General features: G+C 35.3%; 1 protein-coding gene across 1 annotated transcript in view; it reads left to right on the plus strand.

The window, feature by feature from the left end:
- Positions 1 to 19,345, plus strand: part of ADGRG2 (adhesion G protein-coupled receptor G2) — a 62,597-nt gene that overhangs the window by 33,991 nt on the left and 9,261 nt on the right. The window contains exons 9-26 of the mRNA XM_075775544.1: positions 967 to 1,014; positions 2,244 to 2,311; positions 3,882 to 3,955; positions 5,000 to 5,039; positions 5,172 to 5,206; positions 6,591 to 6,673; positions 7,310 to 7,370; positions 7,896 to 8,632; positions 9,415 to 9,613; positions 9,950 to 10,106; positions 12,142 to 12,291; positions 12,517 to 12,639; positions 13,868 to 13,913; positions 14,019 to 14,122; positions 14,682 to 14,806; positions 15,642 to 15,910; positions 16,716 to 16,815; positions 17,126 to 17,400. Coding sequence (XP_075631659.1) covers positions 967 to 1,014; positions 2,244 to 2,311; positions 3,882 to 3,955; positions 5,000 to 5,039; positions 5,172 to 5,206; positions 6,591 to 6,673; positions 7,310 to 7,370; positions 7,896 to 8,632; positions 9,415 to 9,613; positions 9,950 to 10,106; positions 12,142 to 12,291; positions 12,517 to 12,639; positions 13,868 to 13,913; positions 14,019 to 14,122; positions 14,682 to 14,806; positions 15,642 to 15,910; positions 16,716 to 16,815; positions 17,126 to 17,400 — 2,694 coding nt within the window. The remainder of the gene's footprint in view (positions 1 to 966; positions 1,015 to 2,243; positions 2,312 to 3,881; positions 3,956 to 4,999; positions 5,040 to 5,171; positions 5,207 to 6,590; positions 6,674 to 7,309; positions 7,371 to 7,895; positions 8,633 to 9,414; positions 9,614 to 9,949; positions 10,107 to 12,141; positions 12,292 to 12,516; positions 12,640 to 13,867; positions 13,914 to 14,018; positions 14,123 to 14,681; positions 14,807 to 15,641; positions 15,911 to 16,715; positions 16,816 to 17,125; positions 17,401 to 19,345) is intronic.

The following is a 19,345-nucleotide window of genomic DNA, read 5'->3' on the forward strand; positions in this document are numbered from 1 at the left end:
AAATTGCTGTCTGAAAAAATATTTTTTCTAATAATTTGAATATTGCCACCAGCTCACAGTCTGTACCCTCTGGTGGCTGTTTGTTGATGGTAATAAAATTGATGAAGCATCAAGCTGTAACAGGCAAATGTTTATACCACAGAAAAAGTAAAACAAAAAAATTAAAAATCCCATCTCATTTGGTACTAGCTAATGATAACAGCAGAGAAAATAGCATTTGTTTTTCCATTAAATGGAGGCCAATCTTATCTTCTTAAATACGGAAAGTTGTGCTGCCACGTTGTTTTTATGAACAAGTGTAGGAGTTCTGTCTTGGGTACAAATACCTTTCTGATCCTTTATCTTGATTTTATACAACAGAGCCATCTGTTTACAGTACCCTTAATTTGGGATTAGTATTACTTTGTTGCAGTGTAGGTAGCATTAAAAATATGGGAGCAGCCAAAAGCTTGCTCTAACTAACTAAAGACATGTTCTACTAGATGAAAGCATACGTGTTTGCTATCATCATAGTTTGAATTCTATGAGGTAGAACAGTTTTCGTTTCATGCTGTCATAAGTAGCTGTAGTAGGATCCTCAGAAGCAGATAATATGCTACCTAGTGATTGAATACTGTGATCTTTGAAGAGCTTTTTTATGGTGTGCTGATTTCTGTTTTATTTGGTTTAAAAAAAAAAAAAAAGAGACCACTTGCATGTAGGTCTTCTGTGGAAACTCTTACAGAAAATTATTCAAAATTAATTAATCAAAACCAGCATGTTTCACTCTGAATACTAAGTCTTGGAAAATGTCATGGTAAGTGCCCTAGAGAAGTGAAGTCTAGACAGTATGTGAAATATTTATAAAAGGTAAAGAACTTTACATTTAAAACATCGAAATTATTGTAAATATGTATGTTTGTCAGTACTGGGTTTAAGTTCAACTTTTTTACTCACTAGATTTTTTTCCCCAAAAAAACCCTATAGCAGGAGAAACCATTTTATGCAACGTAACACGTGTCTGTAATTTTTCAGGTTAGTGGTTTTCTTTTTCCTTTTTTTCGTATTAAAAACATATCTAACTATTTTCTAAGTAATGAGGCAACTTTTAGTTGCTATGTGAAAGCTAGCTCTGTAATAAATTTTCTTGCAAATTTCAAGAGGTTTTGTATAACTTCTAAAAATTAATATAAAATATGGGGGGTTATTTAAAAATAATGTTTAGTCTATTGTATTTTTGATCTTTGGTTTCTTATCAAAAGATAGACAGTTGCAGATAAGAATTACAAACTGAAGAAAACAAGAAACTAGTTTGCTACAGTAGGCCCCAGTGTCTGCCATATTGAGCCTAACTCTGTATCAGGAATAGAAGTTAAAATAGTGTTTAGGAGAATTATTGTAAAAGCCTGCATATATTTTAAAAGTGTAATATGTGACAGAACAGACAAAGGAAAATGGAAGGGGCAGTGATGTTCCCTTTATATGTGTTAACAAAAACATAGTAAAAGAAGATTTTTTGATACATGTTGCTGCTTTCCAAAGCACTTTGATAAATGGCTTCTGTGAGAAATACTTAAGAAAATGAAGACACTTCTGCCAAGTAACCATACGCTGAGTACTTTATAGATTAGAAAGAGGCAGAATAATTGCCTCCTCCCTCATAAAGTTTCCCTACTGGTTGACACAGTGAACTGCTAGGTGATTTGGGCGATTTCATGTATGCATGCATTCCTGTATGGGTCTTTATAGCCTGCACCGAATGTGTGGCTGCAGGAAGAGAAGTGTCATAGAAGTTCCTTTTGTGTCTCCAAAATGGGCCTACCAGCTCTCAAGGACTGTTGAGTGATGTTCTGAGTTATGGTATCCTCAAAGTTCTTTAATCCCCAAGGGAATAATTTTCAGAGTATCACTTTGCCTTTACACACACATTTTATTCTTGTTGCAGGAGTTGCAGTTGTATTAATAGTAATGTGCAGTGCACTTTATCTGTTTCGGGGAAAAAAACAAACAATGAACTAGAAGGAATTTAGAGACAGCCAGCAAAAATAAATATACAGAAAACAATTAAGCTATTGGACTAGTTCGTTTATGGAAATAGTAAGTGAAGAGATGGAAGAACAACTGCAAAAATAGTGAATGATCAGAAAAGCTAGTGTAAATGTTCTGATTTCTCTTCTATTGTAAGGTGAATTTTTAAATTCTCAAATAATTTTACATCATGCGGTTTAGTGTTGATTTTCTTAACTTTTTTGTCTTGGTTTTAGTGTTCTATGTGGGCAAGGTAAAACTTCAGGCAAGAGAAGAAAGTAACACATCACTAAGTGTAGAAATAGTAAGTGTTCTCTCTTTTCAAACTTTATTGTAAGGAAGGTTGAAATGAGTTTCTTTGTCTACACTTAAAATACTGATATCCTAACATGATTCTTACTATGTTTTTTATAGTTTTATTTTATTTCAGATACAGTTTGCATTACAAGTTAATGTTTGCAGTGGATAGATCTACCGTCTCTCTCTTAAACAGCTGCTTTGCAGCTAAATTTTAGAATTCTAGCTAAGCAAACTTCCTACAGTAAGGGCCTGTATTCTCTATATAGCCACTGAAAGGAGGGAGAAGCCCTGGGAAGTCTGGAGAGAGGAACTGCCTATTTAGGAATCTACATTTAGGCATACAGGATCTTCTTTGGAGATTAATCTAGGCCCTTTACTTTCTAAGGCAACAGTGTGGGTATAAATTAAGTTGGATCACATCCTGGGAATAATTCATGTTGAGACTCTCATAAATAGGGTATCGTTCCATGCTTTTTGGCATGTGGTTAATCAGTTACTAATTTTGCAGTAGGCCTATGTGGCACGAGTGTGTCCACTTACACAACACAACAGAGGTTTAAGAGAACAATATCATACAAAGCAAGGAGGTAATACTATGAGGATGAGAATGGTTAGTTGTTATAGATGGAAAACTGAAGGGAGGAAAAAAAAAGGACATTAGCTTGTAAAGGACCTTCTGTATCATCCCTGTCTGCACTCGGTCTGAGATTTCACATGCCCATCTCTGCAAGCATGAGAGTAGTCAGCATAATCACTGCAGAGAGCTACTTACTGCACAGATGCACGTGGAGCATTGAGTTTGGGCAGGGGTAGGCCCCTGGCAAAAGCCACCTCTGCATTGTGTTGTATTTTAATGGTGATAATGCCTACTGAAATCTTCCTAGTGTATTAACGTTATGCCTACAGCTATTAGAAAAACAGGTTACTTGTCTCTTGAAACTCTCTTACTTTTTAGCAGAATATTTCTTAGGTAATGTCAATACCATATATGTTAGATGATGTTTTCATCATGGTGCTGAATGAAATGTAAAAATAACCAGTAATGGTGTCAACCAGAGGAACATAAGAATGCAGATCTATAAAGGGCCTTTAGATAAACCTTAGTGTATCCTCTGGCCCTAAGGCTAGGTCATATATGTTTAGATGATTTCTACCATGTCTTTCACCTGAGTTCTTGACTTCTTATTCCCAGTATTCTATGTTGTCTGTTAACTAATGTCTATTATGGAGCTTGTCCCATTGCTACACTTACAGTTAGAAAGATTGTTCAGTGTCTGGTCTAAGCAGTCCTTCTTGCAAACTAAGTCAAATTCCTCTTTTTCCAACATGAGATATGGTGAGGTTACTATCCTCTTGCCCATATCTTTCACAAATCAGATCCTGTTGTTCAGTGACCCAATTCCTTCCAGAAGTTGTGACAATAGTGTCATGGTAAATATCTGAAGTGTATTTGTGAGAAAATGTGTGGCTTATCTTTGGAATTTCAGACTGTTAAAATGTGTGAAATGAACATAAGTTTCTTTTAAGGCTAAAAATTACTGGTTTTACTTAGCCATGGAATCTTTTTCTAACAGATTAATAACATAACCATCAACAATCAAGTTACAAAATTAATTGCAATTCCAGCACCTACCCTACAAGAATTGAGGTAAGTAATTTTGAATAAGGATTGAAATCTTTGTTATATTTGAAAAAGATTAAGTTGAACCTTCCATGTGGTTAGCAGACTCTTGACTTTGCATTATTCCTGCCTTTATAAATTAAAAATTTCAGGAATTGTAAGTTATTGTTCTTTAACATAAAGTTCATATTGGTTAGAATAGTCTTAGATTTAGTTTATGTACCACTGGAGTTTGTTTTAAGAAATGGTACACTTGCTGATTTCCTTTTAGGTCCTTTAGTTTTTTGGGGGTATAACAAGGCCCAAAGGCCTTGTTGTTTATATGCTGCTGGTGTTAATAATAGTTGTCATAGCTGATAGTAGGAATGATAATAACAGCAGCAGCAACTCAGGACATTAGCTATGGATTGTTGATAATGCCAGTCTTACTGCTGCTCTTCCTGAATAAATGTTTTTTATAATTTCAGGGATTTCATCTGTCTCAGGAAATTATTAAGAGAACTTTCATAGCTGCATGGGTTTTAATACGTGTTCTTGGAGTCATATCTATGTTTTTATTTTGGTGTAGTTTATTCTTTCACAGTCTTTATAAGGAGAGGTTTGAATGAGTGAATACTTACTGCTATTTCCCAAACTTACCCTGAATATCAAAAAGATGTAATTGGCCAACAGGTCTTGTTTGCAGAAGAAATCCGTATTTCTTACTCATTCTATTTCTGCGGCTTTGAGTATAAATTTAGAAATCTGTTCCAAATGGTTGCTTGCCAAAAGGCAACATTAAGATTTATCTTTTGCTCTTTTAAATAACTTTTAAAGAAGTGGATTTATGTTAAAATATGTGATGACAGAGGTTTAATTTAGTTTGTGGAGTGACAAATAAAAGGCAACTTTTAAAATGTTTAATCCCTTGAAAACTGCTTTTACAGTGTTAGAACTGGCATGATTTTAAAAAATCACTGATCAACTGGAATTTTTTTTTCCTCAGTAATTGCTTGTTCTTTTCATTATATCGTAATTGTCTTTAGAAACGTAATTAAAAATCCTCCATAATGGTAACTTTTTATTTTAAAGAATTTCAGATTTCAACAAAACCTTGCAAGCAGTAAGTGAGGTAAGATTACTAATTGTTGTTACTGTTTGGAAAACTTTTTTCCCACTTATTTCTAATAATGTCATTATCTAAGTATCAATCCTGTTTTCTTCTGACAAAACAATTTTTTTCTATTTTCCCTTGTCATTACAGTCTTCTGTAATGGAATGCAGTGCAGAAAACCAGAGGTTTGTTGTTAATTTTTTAAATGCTCATATGTTTAAATGCTCATATATTGTCTTGTGCTATATCAGGTATGAATGGCTATGTAACAGAAGAAAAAACAAACTTTGTAGGAAGTTAAGTTTGAGAAACAGGCTGGAGAAATATACGTAGACTGACAAAGAAATTCTGATCCCATTATTCTCGCATTAGTGGGTTTTTTTAGATTTTTTTTAACCAAACTTTCGCTTTTCATTAATCTTCTGGTGAAGCACAGCCTTGCCTGCCATGTTTCTTCTGCATCTTTGTATTAGCTGAGTCACATAGCAACATAACCACCAAGGCTATGGGATTTGAGACCACCAAACTTCCAGAGTTTGTGAATACAATGCAATCTTTATGAGGAAATTGCTTGAGGCATCTGAAGTTGCTCTTCTTCAGCTTGGGAAACCAGCCATCCTCAGGGTAGGGGAAGCTTGAGAAGATAACCAGTTCAGAGTTTGGAAGTCTGGGGTATCAGAATGGCAAGGCTGCTGCACAAAGGTGATCTTGGAAACCCTGAAATGTAGATAATGTCTGTCAATTTAATTGCTACTCACCACTAAATTGCTGGTTCTTTAAACTAATCAGCTTGGAAACACTATATTCTGAAACAAAATGTGGAACTTCATTTCCCTGAATACTTGAATTTGGGGTTTTTCTTCCTGGATTAGGATGAAAGAAACACTCAAATAGTAATAGACAGAAAGTCAGATGACATCCATGTCCTATACTAGCAGCAGTTAGGGTGCTCTTTTTGTTCTCGTTAGCTGGGAAGAAGCTTCACTTCATCTTTTATGTGTTGCCTTTTCATTCACCTGTGTTTGAGTTTCCTGAATGTGAAGAATTTTTACTGTAGGTTTGCTAGTTTAGGTAGGGTTTCACATCATTGAACCGTAATTGTAAATGTGTAGTTACATGCTTAAGTTCTCTCTAAAGTAAAGAGAGAATACTGGCTTTCCCCAGGTGATGGAGATTTCATAGACACTAACATCATAGCCACCTAGGATACTTGCTAGGTCCTCTCTGGAGTTTCTTTACAGTAACGGTGGAGATTACGTTATTATCTTCACAAAATTATCAACGCTTTAATGATCCCCCTTCAGGACCCCATTTAAGAAGCAACAGTGTCTGTAGAGAAAAGAGAAAATAAGCTGCCACGACTGTTGTATTACTCTTCTTTTTAGGCTGGCATAGTGTTTTATGTACATTAAAAATATCCCCAAAACTGAAAGAGCGTAGGAAAGATGTGCTTTCACACTTGGCATTTGTGCTGATGTGCTTTCACTTAGCATTTGATATTAGTTTCATGTGTTGTAAAGATGAGGCAGATCTGTTTCTTGAGTCTAAAGCTTATTCTTCGCATTATAGTATACACTGCAATTTCATAATGAAGCTGGCTGAGAGAAAGAATATAAGCAGTTTAACGGACAAAGCTGAAATAAGCAAAATTGGTAAGTTATGCTTTAAACACAGTCTCATCTCACCCTTTCAAATTAAATTTCTAACTTTGCAGGTGATGTCCAGATAGCTAAAAGAAAAGATTGTTACTTACTTTTAGATAAAAATATTTTTGTTGAAAAATATAAACACATAAAAAAGTACAGCCTTCTGATTTTTGGGTGGGGAGGGGAAAGATAGTAGGATGGTTAAAAAACTTTGCTATAAAATTGCCAACTACATTAATAAAGCAGACTTTGAAAGGATTAGGTTAAAATTACTTGAGAACATAAATGTGTTACTGAAATGGCAACCTGAATTGAAAAGCTTATAAAGTAGCCAAGCTTTCTTAGTAATATTGTGATAGTAGGGAGTGGTGACTCATACCATTTGTCCCTTTGCTTCAAAAAATGTAGCTTTGCATTTTGGTTTGTTTACAGTAACAAAAAGCCTGTACTTGTCAGGCATTGAGCAAAAGTCTGGGGGTATTGCAGTATTCTGACTGGTCAAGATCTGTTTTGCAAATGTAATTTCAGAAAAAAACTCAAAATCAATTATGCAATATGTACTTTTAAAAAAACCCATAAAACACACTTATTTGAATATCCTACTTAACAGTAGTAGCTGTTAATGCTTCTTTGTCATCTCAGAACAGTGCTGCTGTTCATCACTGAAATATTGTTCCTTGAGTGCTGAAGAATTACAAATGTAGTAAGTATAAAGACAAAAATTTGGCTTGCTTATTTCCTAAATTTCCTAATGCATTAGTAGAGTCAACTTTCATGTTGCAGTGTAATAGCTACGAAGGACTCCACAGGAACAACCTGACAGGCATTTTCCTATATAGCTCCCTCCCCATTCCTCCCTCTTCCCCTCCACTCCCTTCTCTTCTCTTCCCTTCCCTTTTTTTTTTTGTTTTCTTTTTTTTTTTTTTTAAACCCCTGATGCAGATAGCTGATGCAGATTCAGCATCAGGTCACCTCTAGAAAAGGCATGCAAAGGCTGTAGTAGTATTTATGGACTTGCTAGTTAACAACTACAGCAAAATTGAATGTAAGAACCCTCAAAATGTTATGAAATTCCTATTTCTTACTAGAGCATGAAACATCCACTCTGACTGATTTTTAAATATACATATCATTCATATATATTCCTCTATTATAACTCGTTTTCTTTAAAATATAAATAATGTTAAATTTAACATGCATTTTTGTGCCTTTTTTTTTTTTTTTACAGTACTATACAAGTGCCACCTCATTCTATATGGGTTCCTTTCCCTCATTCACCTTCTCTCCCTAAAAAGACTCCCCCCAAATCTAATACTTTTATTCCCCCAACTATGTTTTCTACCAAACAAAGCCCCACAATTAGACCACTGATCCCACCATTCACAGAAATTTCTTTTTCTGGAACTCTCTCCACATCTCCCACTACAAATCCTCTCTCTGAAACTTCCACCACATCATCTACTGAAACTTCTGTGTCTTCCACCAGTGTTACCACTATGCTTTCCTCTTCTGAGTCTCTTGCTCAACCTACTATGCCAACTTTTTCTTCCATAGCTTCTAATAAATCTGTCACTACTTCCACACCTGCAATGAAATCTGTCACTAAGGCTGCTTTCTCAGTTAAATCTGATGCTGCATATGTTAGCAAGCCTATTACAATAATTTCTCCTTCTGTGGGTTTCACTAAACATTCTGCAGTTTCCTCTTCTGAGCTTTCCCCCAAACCTCCAATAGCAGTTCCCCCCTTTGAGACTACCACCAAATCTGCTGCACAAATTCATCGTGCTACAGATTCAACCCAGATTATTTCTGGTAACAAAAATGTTACTACAGGACCTATTCTTCCCCTTACTCCTTTCACAATAACTTTGACCCCTACTGTTAGTCCTGTCAACCGTTCTGTCTCAGCTTCTCATCCTCATTCTACTGCTGGTGGCCATGGTAGCCTGCCTAATGGGAGCACAGGTAAATATGAGAAGTAAAATTATTATTATTCTTTTTTTATTTCAATGCCATATACTGAGTTTGCTTTATTGAACAAGATTGTATATCTGAGCTGTGACCTTCAATTACTGTGAAAAGGCTGAGACAACTCTCACAAGGTGTATACTTCTTTTAAAATACATTTTGATGCCTTGACCTCACTCTACAAATTGGTTGGTAACTGTGATAGATAACTGTGCTAAGTTCCCAACAGGTACCTTTGGCAGAAAAAATTCAGTCACAGAGCCCGGCAGCTAATTTTTTTTACTAAGCTAGTTTTTAAAATACTGCAAATCAATGTTGTATCTTCCTTAAAATATTGTTATTGATTAGGAATATTCTTAGTGGGTATGTATTTTCCTACAAAGATTGTATGCATCTTCACAAGCTTCTTTTCAAATTGCTGATCTTATCTTAATTTTATTCTACTTTGAGGCCTCCAGTGGCTAAAAATCCAAAATAATAGATTATTTAACATCACTAATGGTCTGATGTGAGGAACTTTGTAATCAATAAAAAGTGGAATTAATGCTGGCCATTTGAAACCTTGCTGTATGTTTTAATAAGATTAGAAATATTGCTACCTGCAAAGTAGCTGATAGGGAGAAAAAGGGATTCTATCTCACATAACATGTTGAGAGACCTTGCAAGTTGTGATAAGGTTTGTTGGTCAAGAGAAGCACTTAGTTTTTCTGCTTCTCAAAGCTTATGTCAAATGATGAATGCAATGTTTAAATAAATGCACAACTTTTCTTTTGTCACAGGAAAGATACTATCATCTACCACATACACAACTTCTGTATATACCACCATTAATACCACCACAGCCGAGCAAATCGTGTCCAAAATAGAAAATGATTTAGCAGCTGGAAAAGTAGAGCCTAAAGACGTAGAAAGGATGGTTAGTGAGGTTAGCAAAGTCCTGACTGCTTCCCAACCATTACCACCCCGTATTTCTAACAGGTAGGTCATTCTGGCAATGGATTAAAGGTGTGCTGTATTGACTGTCTTGATAAATTGGCTTCAGCAAGTTTCATTTTTTCATAATTATAATCCAAAAAAATATTTCTTGCTCTTTAATGTACTTATACAAAACAGGAGTATCATTCTTGTGTTACCAGCTCTACTATAGTATAATGCCATAGAAAACAGTGTATTTTTTTGTGTTGACGCCACAATAAGTAAGCAGAGTCAGCTGTATTTTACATTACGTTTGGATTGCTGCTCCATAATCACAGCTTGCCTGAGAATTTTGGGTCTATGTGCTTGGTAATACTAAGTATCTCTTTTTCTTAACAGAATTATAAAACTGGTGGATTATATTGGCTTAAAACTGAACTTTCCAGCAACATCTGCTGATTTTGCCTCCCCTTCCTTGGCTCTGGCAGTTGTCAAAACCAATAGCATCCGCTCCAATCGAATGTCTTTTGCTGTCCAGGACTCGGCTGATCTCCAGGTTAAACACTGATAATTCTACGTACTTAAAAATTCTCAAATGTTTCTTTTTTAAGTATTTATGTTTATATATTTATATGTAACATGAGTTTGTTCTGTGTTTATGTCACAATTTCAGGATCTTTTGTTCACATTAGTTTCGGAGAAAAAATACTTTTTTTTTAAGCCCTGCATAGTTTTTCCTATAATTTTCTATTATGGTGTAAATAAGCAACAGACTTTAAATGAGCAACAGACTTAGCAGAAACTGGCATTGAACTAATAAGCATTAGAGAGGGTACAGCGAGAACACCGGAATGGACAGAGTGCTTGGCAGAATAGCTTTGCTTCAAAAACCCTGAATCATGAGTCACTTAATCACCCACCCTGACAGTGCTGAAATTTGTCAAGGAGTGTTGCCATATGGCTTCATCTGTTAGGAGGATATTAATTGTAGAGGGTTCCAGGAAAGAACTATTATGTTGCTTGGATAATGACATTCACACATTTGTCACTTATGACTAGTTGGTCTCACCCAGAAAGAAGTGCTTAGAAAGTTTGGATCCACTTTGTCTCACTCAAAACCTCCCTCCTGGTTGAGGAAATAATAATTTGGACAATACCAGTCTTGGAGGCTTAATCAAGGAGAGGTGGAAAGTTCTGGACAAATTTTGGCACATTTCTTCCTCTCAGAGAAGGAAATAGCTTAGTCTAGCATGAGCCGTAAGTAGTACTGGAACTGTTCTGTGATGCTGAAAATGATACAAAATGTGAACATTTGATTTCTTTTCTTAGCAATATGTGGTGCATGAATGTGAGGTGACTAGGAGGTGGTAGTGCTGAAAAACAGGTATTTGCTAAGTAATGATTTTCCAGAAATCTCGTGGCGCTGGCCATGAAATGAAGGGAGTTTTCTACAAGTATCTAGTTCAAATCAGAGCAACAGGAATGCTTTTGTGGAATTGATTTGGGATTTCTTTGGTGGCTGTCTAAACCAGTGATCTCCAAAGTGGGGTTTGAGTTCCCCAGGGTGTGCACATGACAGTCCATTGGGCTGTGGGAAGAAAATATTTTTTATATGATTAATAAATGAAAAATATATTTTTTTAAAAAAAAAGTTCAATCTTTATATCATCATTTTAAAATTTCTGGCTTTGTGTATGTTTTATAACACATATAATATATTAGTACAATAGTACATGCATATAACTTATAAATAAATAAATTTGGGAGTGCATGACCAAAAAAGTTTGGAGACCACTGGTCTAAACAGAAGAGTTAAACCATATTGTTAGGGCACTGTGGAGAGCTCACACTGTTATTCCTATTACAACCATTCTTTAAATACACAGATAATTTCTTTCTTCAGTTCTGCTGGAACTCTGAGATGATGATATTTGTGTATAAAGTGACTAATGTAAGACAAGAAAATATTAGAGGTTTTGTACTAAACAAAGCTCTCTGTCCTATAAGTACAGCACAGAAAACTGGGTGAAAGTTCAGATTTTTTTTTGGTAATGTTAGATCACTAAGCTCTTGAGATATCTGAATGGTAGCTTATCCAGTTTATTTTTGTAATTTTACCAGATGATCATAAAGTTATGGTTTATGTTCTTAGGTTCTGCTCAACCTACCATACTTAAAAACTTACTGACAAAAAAATGGCTATTTACAGTTTTTATGAATTCTGACATACTTCATATGGGGTATAAAAATTCTTTGCCTTTGCAGGCTTCTCTCCCTACACAGTTACATAGACCTATCCAGGTTGTTGCCCATCACCTTTTTCAAATCAATATTATCCACTAAAGTGATGTGTTCTGTCCCTGTAAGCAAATGGGTAAAGCCAGAGTATTTTTCAAGGCAGAGCTGAAATGAGTTGCAGGCCTGCAGATGCTATTTATTCATTGGAGCGGGAGAGGAATGAGAGAGCAGCAGTGAGTTCCTGACAGTGATTACAGAGATATGTATTTTGAAGTTCTAAACTGAAAATAAGTCATAATTTGGTTTTTCTTTAGTGATGGAAATGAAGCAAAATCTGTGCATTTATTTTTCAGATCTCTCTAGGCGTTGATGCAATTCATGATGTAAATAATCTTGGATCTATTACACTTCCTTCATCACTGCTAACAAATTTACCCCCTGAAGAGTTGGACTTGGCTTCCAGAATTATATTCAACTTCTTTAAAAAGACCACTGTATTCCAGGTATCTTTATGATCCTCTGTTCATAAATGGTTTAAACTCAAGCCTGGAGCAAAATAAAATATGACTGGAATTTTTTCCTGCAAAAGACATTTCAAAACTTCCTGATTTAAAAAGTAATTGTTTTTGTCCAGTGCTCACTCTACATATTAACTGAGCTTGTGGGTGCTGTACTCTACTATTGTTTTCTTTCAGATTTTAAAATCTGATTACTTTTTGTTGTTCCAGGATCTGTCCTTGAAGAATGCATCTTTAATCAGCAATGTTATATCATCAAGTGTTGCTAACCTCACAATTAGCAACTTAAAGGCAAATGTTACTGTCACTTTACAGAATATCAAACCTAATCAGGTATGATTTACATTTTGGCAGACGTAAAGTACAGTTTTGTTGCCTCCATTGGAGTTGTTGTAGAAGAAATACTGTCCTAAGAATATGGATCAGTTGGTTCTGCTTTACTAGTGTTAACATTTCATCTCCATCTGGACTTTAGAAATCACTCATCTTTGCTTATTTATTGCTGGTATAAAGTTTTGTTCTCAAATGGTTTCAGGTAATTTTCATAGAATCATAGAATCTTAGAATCTTTAAGGTTGGAAAAGACTAAGATCACCAAGTCCAACCTATTTTGCTCTATCACTTAGCCATCCAGTTTTTATCTTTCCTACCTACCCTTAAGCTTTATTCTTCAAAGAACAAAAACACTTAGGTGAAAGCCTGTCAGTGGGGGTTGCTACAGAGATGCTGCAATCATGACATTGTAGGTTCTGCATGGCCAGAAAGCAATAGAAGTCTTTTTCCCTAGGGGGAATGTTGTTCCTTAAACTGGAACACAAGATTGTGTTATCTGGAAGTATTAGGGCTCATATACATCATCTCTTTCCTAGATGAGCATCAAGGATTAAAATCTTCTATCCCATATTTTAAAAGAGTTTAAAATACTAAAATATTACAAACTGAAAAATGAAAGGATTCCAGTAATGTACCTGAAGGTTTTTTCCTAGAGTTGGCTTAGTGTAATCTTTACTTGTATTGATTTAATACTGAGTTTTGAGTTATAACTGTAGAAGTATTAGTATTCATAGCAGTATAGTGTATTACTGCTACTATTTTTAGGATTTTCATGTGTGTGTGAAATCTCTATGTAAACCTTTAACACCATAGTAATATAAAGTGATCAAATGTTTGCAAATGAAAAAGAGTTTTTCCTTTTCTATGTGGTCATCTCCTTGATACTTACAAAATCAGGCAAGATGAGAAATCCCAAGAATTTGTATAGTGTGGGAAGAGAGTGAAACAGCGTTCATAATGTTCTACCAGGAACAGAATCATAGCGTAAGCATGAGAGCTAGCTCCTGTATGGTGACTTCAAATTTGTTCAGCTTATTTTCCCATGTATATTGCAATATTAATCCATTCTGTGCACCTAAATTCATTTTGTGTTCATGAAAACAGGTATGTTTGCTGTATACAGTATTTATTCTTGCCTACATTCATACATTACTTGATCATAAACTCATAGTTTAGTAAAACTTGTTTGTTTTGTTTTATTTGTTTTTTTTTTTTACCTCCCAAACAGGATAATTCAACAGTAAGATGTGTTTTTTGGGACTTTAATAAAAATGGTAAGTACTTGATATCACCCAAGATATCATGCTGTTTTAGCTATGTTAACTCATGTTAATATAAATAAAGCCTTTTATGAATAACAAAGCTGTTTTCTTTAACAGGTGGACATGGAGGCTGGTCATATGAAGGTTGCATAGTTAAAGAAAGTAGAGTAAATGAAACAGTCTGTTCATGCAACCACCTCACAAGCTTTGCAGTTTTGATGGTAATTATATAAAAAAATATGCAATCTTACTCTAATTCAAGAAAACATTTAGGCATATGTTATCTTAAGCAAATGAGGATTCAGTAAGCCCATGCCACCTATGAAATACTACTCAGGTTCTGTTCACTTCAGGGTTAGTACATTAGTTATGTGCTTAAGCTGCTTGTTGAATGAGGGGCCATGAGTTCCACTGAAGTAAAAAATTCCTTAAGTGCTTATTAAACTGCAGCTTTTACATTTAGGCACTTGTTTTATATTGTAGGAAATTACAATTATGATCAATTTAAATCAAATTTTTAATCAAAGGGAATTTCACAATTAGAATCATGGAATCATAGAATATCTCAAGTTGGAGGGTATCATTGAGTCCAGCTCCTTCCTCCTCACAGGACTGGGCTGGCTTTTCTGTTGTTCAGTTAACCTTTTATAAGATTCATGATGAAAAGAACTGTTTGTTGTTTTTTTAATTGCAGAAGGAAGGGTGCATTTTGGGGTTTTTTAAAATCTTTTTCCATTTAATAAATATGTTCTCTGAAATTAACTTCTGTTTCCATTTTAGAACTTGTATGGAAATACTCCTTTGAATCCCACACAAGAATTGGTACTGACTTTTATATCTTATATAGGCTGTGGCCTCTCTGCAATTTTTCTTTCTATTACTCTTGTGACCTACATAGCCTTTGAGTAAGTACCTGTTCAGCTAAGCTCCCATTATTCTTCAGTTATGAGTGCTTGTAGTCTTCACTGCAAAGTCCTTTCCAATAGTTATGGATTCTGTGTCTGTTGATAATGCACAAATTTGTCCAGTTTACCAGGAAGGTGTTGATTCAGTCTTAGCAATGTTAACCTTGCAGACAAGTGAATTAATCATGAGACTATGCAGTAAGAAGTGAAGAAGTAGCACTCTTAAATATTTTACAATGGATTATCATAATAGAAGTGTGAAGGAATGTGTTTAAGATACAACATATCTAGAGCAGTGGAGAATGATAGCATTTTTAAATGCATTTTTATTCTTTGTTGTTTGTTGGAACATTTTGTTATGTTTGAGCCTTAACTATTGAATCCTCCATGCTATGTTTTGGAAATCCTTCTCAAAGTTATTTATTTGGCACACGTTTATTCTCTCATTATCCTGTCATCAAGGACTTACTTGTCCCTATCAAGGTTTTGGAAGCCCAGTCAAAAGCCTAATCTAGCTTAGCAATAAAGAACAGTCACATTGTGGTTTTTGGAAGTATTGTAAGAAGTCCAACATACAATGTAAAAAAAATAATCATGGTACTAAACCCTTAGGAATCCAAGTTATTGTTTGCATTTATGTAACCTTATTATAACAGACTTTAAATCTTTTTTAAATTATTCTCTCCATGTATAAATGCAATATATAAAGCATTATATATGAATGAAAATATATAATTTTTTTTTCCTAGGCATTTGTGCACTAAGGACTACAAGAGAGGAAGTAAGCCAGGGATCTATGGGTAACTGATGTCATCTCACTCATTTGCTTTTTTAGGAAAATCCGGAGAGACTACCCCTCCAAAATCCTTATTCAGCTGTGTGCTGCATTACTTCTACTCAACTTAATTTTTCTCCTTGACTCATGGATCGCACTGTATGATACACGAGGTCTATGCATTGCAGTTGCAGTATTTCTTCACTATTTCCTTTTGGTTTCCTTCACCTGGATGGGCCTAGAAGCTTTCCACATGTATCTGGCCCTTGTGAAAGTCTTTAATACCTATGTACGGAAATACATTCTTAAATTTTGCGTTGTTGGTTGGGGTATGTATTTTTTAATTGTTTTTTTTTCTTTTGCATGCTAAATAGATAAATTCTCTTATCAGTGAATGTGACACAGTTCAGAAATGAAAGTGAAGCAGTCATTAAATGTTATGACCTTGCAGTGACCAGATATTCATTATCAGTAAACCTGATCCACCTTTCTGAGGCAGGGAACTCCCCCCCTAACTGCAGAACTGAGGCTGCTGCAATGCAAATTGATAATAATTTTCCTTGTGCAAGTACAATAGAACCAATTTTGAATGTGCATACTTCCATTTCCATTTACCAGACAGATGGCGTCAGTTCTGTTTTGAAAATAAATGCCAATAAGTATATATATTCCATTTCTGGGATAGCACTGTTGCTTACAAAAAGCAGCAAAACAGATCTAACTGGTTAAAGGATGAAGAAATTCTGAGCCTGATTATCCTCTCTGGTCACTCAAGTAAACATGAGAGAAGGCACTGAAATCAATAGAATTGTCTTCTTAAAGCAGGTGTAAGAAAGAAAATCAGGTATCCCATATTTGATGTTTTAAATCAGTTTGATGAGTGATGGTATATGTTGTGTTATTCAGAAAGGTTTGGAGCTAGCTGTGGAGAACTCTTGTTTCTTTGCAAGTTATGCTCCTGAGCAAGTTTGAATGCTCCAGTTTTTAGATTCAGACAGCTAGTAGTCAACAGAATTCAACAGACAAATTTCAGAAACAGGTTGTAGATTTCACAGAAAAATACAGTAATTTCAAGTCATCATAATACTGTCTTTGTCATGATTTTCACTTATGTGTTTACTCATAATCTTTTAGGGTTACCAGCAGTAGTTGTGTCCATCGTGTTGGCAGTATCACCAGATAATTATGGACTTATAACCACTGGAAAGGTTTCAATAAACAGACCTGATGAATTGTGAGTTAAAGGGAGGTGCTTTTGGGGGGGGGGGGGGGGAGTGAGGTCCTATGAAATTGGTTTTCTTTAAAGTGAAGGTGGGGAAGGGAAGGAAGCAATGGGAGAGCTTTGAAATGGTATAGCTCTACACTATGTCATGTGTTTTGTGGTTATTGCCTATACGACAGCTCTTACGCTTTGGCCAAAAAAATAATTCTTACTAAAGAGGCAAAAATGGTTTGCATGTGCAACAAACTACACTTTTATCTCGTGTTTATTTTACTCAATTTCTGTTTCTGATAATGGTTGACATACTGTTCTTGTGTTCTAGCTGCTGGATTAAAAATAGAGTTGTCTTCTACATTACTGCTGTGGGATACTTTTGCCTGATATTCCTGATCAACATCAGCATGTTCATTGTTGTGCTGATCCAGCTCTGTCGTATCAAAAAGAAAAAACAACTTGGTGCTCAAAGAAAAACCAGTATTCAAGACCTTAGGAGTGTTGCTGGCCTAACATTCTTGTTGGGAATTACTTGGGGATTTGCTTTCTTCACAGTAAATGACGTATTTACTTACCTCTTTACCATTTTCAACACTTTGCAAGGTAAGTTCATCCTTTGTGTGACAGCCCATTGTGTACAATATAATGAACAAAACATTCAGAAATGGCATTTTCTTGGTTTAGCAATAAAGATGTATTTTTTATACATGCTTTAACATATTAATTAAATGAAAGAGGATACTGCTTTACTGTAATCTGAAGTTACAGTTATGTTACAGTAAGGTACAGTAAAGCTAACTACTATTTATATGCATTTATATCTATAAATACTATCATTTTTAAAAATGTATGCAAATGAGACACCACTGGAAGTGACTGTATTTCTGTAGTCAACAGATCAATTGTAAATACTCAGTTATTGTAAGTGTTCACATAATAATGCAATTCACGTAGTGAAAACTGTATCATTTCTCCACTTACCCCTAAGGCTTCGAGGTGAGGTGTGACATTGAACAAAGGGCCATTGAGACAGGCAAGGCTGCAACATCTAAAAGTTAGTGGTCTAACTCTCAAGCATGGCCTTTAGTACTTGATAACATATAGGAAGTAGATACAAAGGCATGCAGCTTTGCAAAGGCCAGGATGCTACTGAACACATCCAAAAGCAGAGTTTCAAAGGCTGCAAAAGATGTATTTACAGAGGCTGTAAATATGAGGTACTGTAGGTGCCTACAGTTACCTAAGTATACCTGAATTGCCCCACTGAAGTTTCGATCCAAACTACTGCTTAAATGGCACTCTAGGCGATTCCCAGATGATTCTGATTTCCCAGAGAGACTAAAGCAATGAAAATTGCAGTTCAGTGTCTAGAGTCCTCCCCTATGTTGATTTTTGAGTGCCTTACTCTTTGGTAATTTGAGGGGTTGAACCCACATCTTCCCGGGTCTTGCACGGGATTGTGTTGAACTAACACAAAACTACATTCTGTGTGGGCAGAGTAATCTGTTATGTGAAAGTAAGTTCCCTTTTTATGCAGTTTTAAGTTAGGTGCTGGGCATTTTGATATTAGAAATAATAAAGCTGCATCAATTGTATTGACTTTAATTAAGCTTATGCCAGTGTTTCAGAACTATATTTGAAAATGGTATAGAACCAGAGCAACACTTAGTGTAGAGCAACACTTAGTCACATTCAAAAACTCATCCCAAAAGCCAAAGTTAAGAAAGATACTTAAGCAAACTGTGGGATTTTACATGCTTAACTGGCCTTAAAAGCAGTGTAAACATAACATACATGTGCATCTGCACCACTCTGATAATTTAGTTTTCCTTCATGTTATTTTCTATTCATTGTAAACCTAACACCTGTTCTCAGGGACACATTGCAGCTGGAAAATTGTGCAAAGGCTGAGTGCCACTCTTCCTTAAGGGCAGATGATGATGATGGACTTTAAAGCAGGGAAAGTTAGGTCCCACCCTGTGTCAGTTAGAAGTGAATGAGACGCAGGCAATGAGTCTGTAATGTGGCACTGGCAAGAGACAGGGATGAGCCCCATCCTTTCTAGAAAATATTTGGCTTTTGATTTTGTGGTAAAGGGGGTACCGTTTGTTATTATTTTAGATATGATTTACTTTCTTTGTATGAATGCTTTAAATTTTGTAGCGTTATTGGTTCTGTTGCTGCTAACAGGTTAGCTGCTAGGAAAAGATGGGACAATGTCATACCATATGCTCTCAGCTGCATAACCCAACAGTGTCATATCATACCCTCTGTTTGACATTGCTGTGAATTCTTTGCTAAAAGCGTTAAGTAAATTTCAGGATCCACAGAATTTTTCCCTTCTTACTTGACAGAAGGAAACTTTATGCACTTTGTGGATTTGGTTATATTTGCTGCTCTTGCGTTTGTGTGTATGATTCCTCTCATCTGTGTAAGAGAAAAGTACTCTTTAGTGTTCAGAGCTGTAAACTTTTTCACCAAAGAAAGATGTCATTACTTTTGATTAGAAATTTAACAGAAATGAAAGAAAACCAAAACATTGTTCATT

This window comes from Balearica regulorum, chromosome 1 (genome assembly GCF_011004875.1).
Source record: "Balearica regulorum gibbericeps isolate bBalReg1 chromosome 1, bBalReg1.pri, whole genome shotgun sequence".
Lineage (NCBI taxonomy): Eukaryota > Metazoa > Chordata > Aves > Gruiformes > Gruidae > Balearica > Balearica regulorum.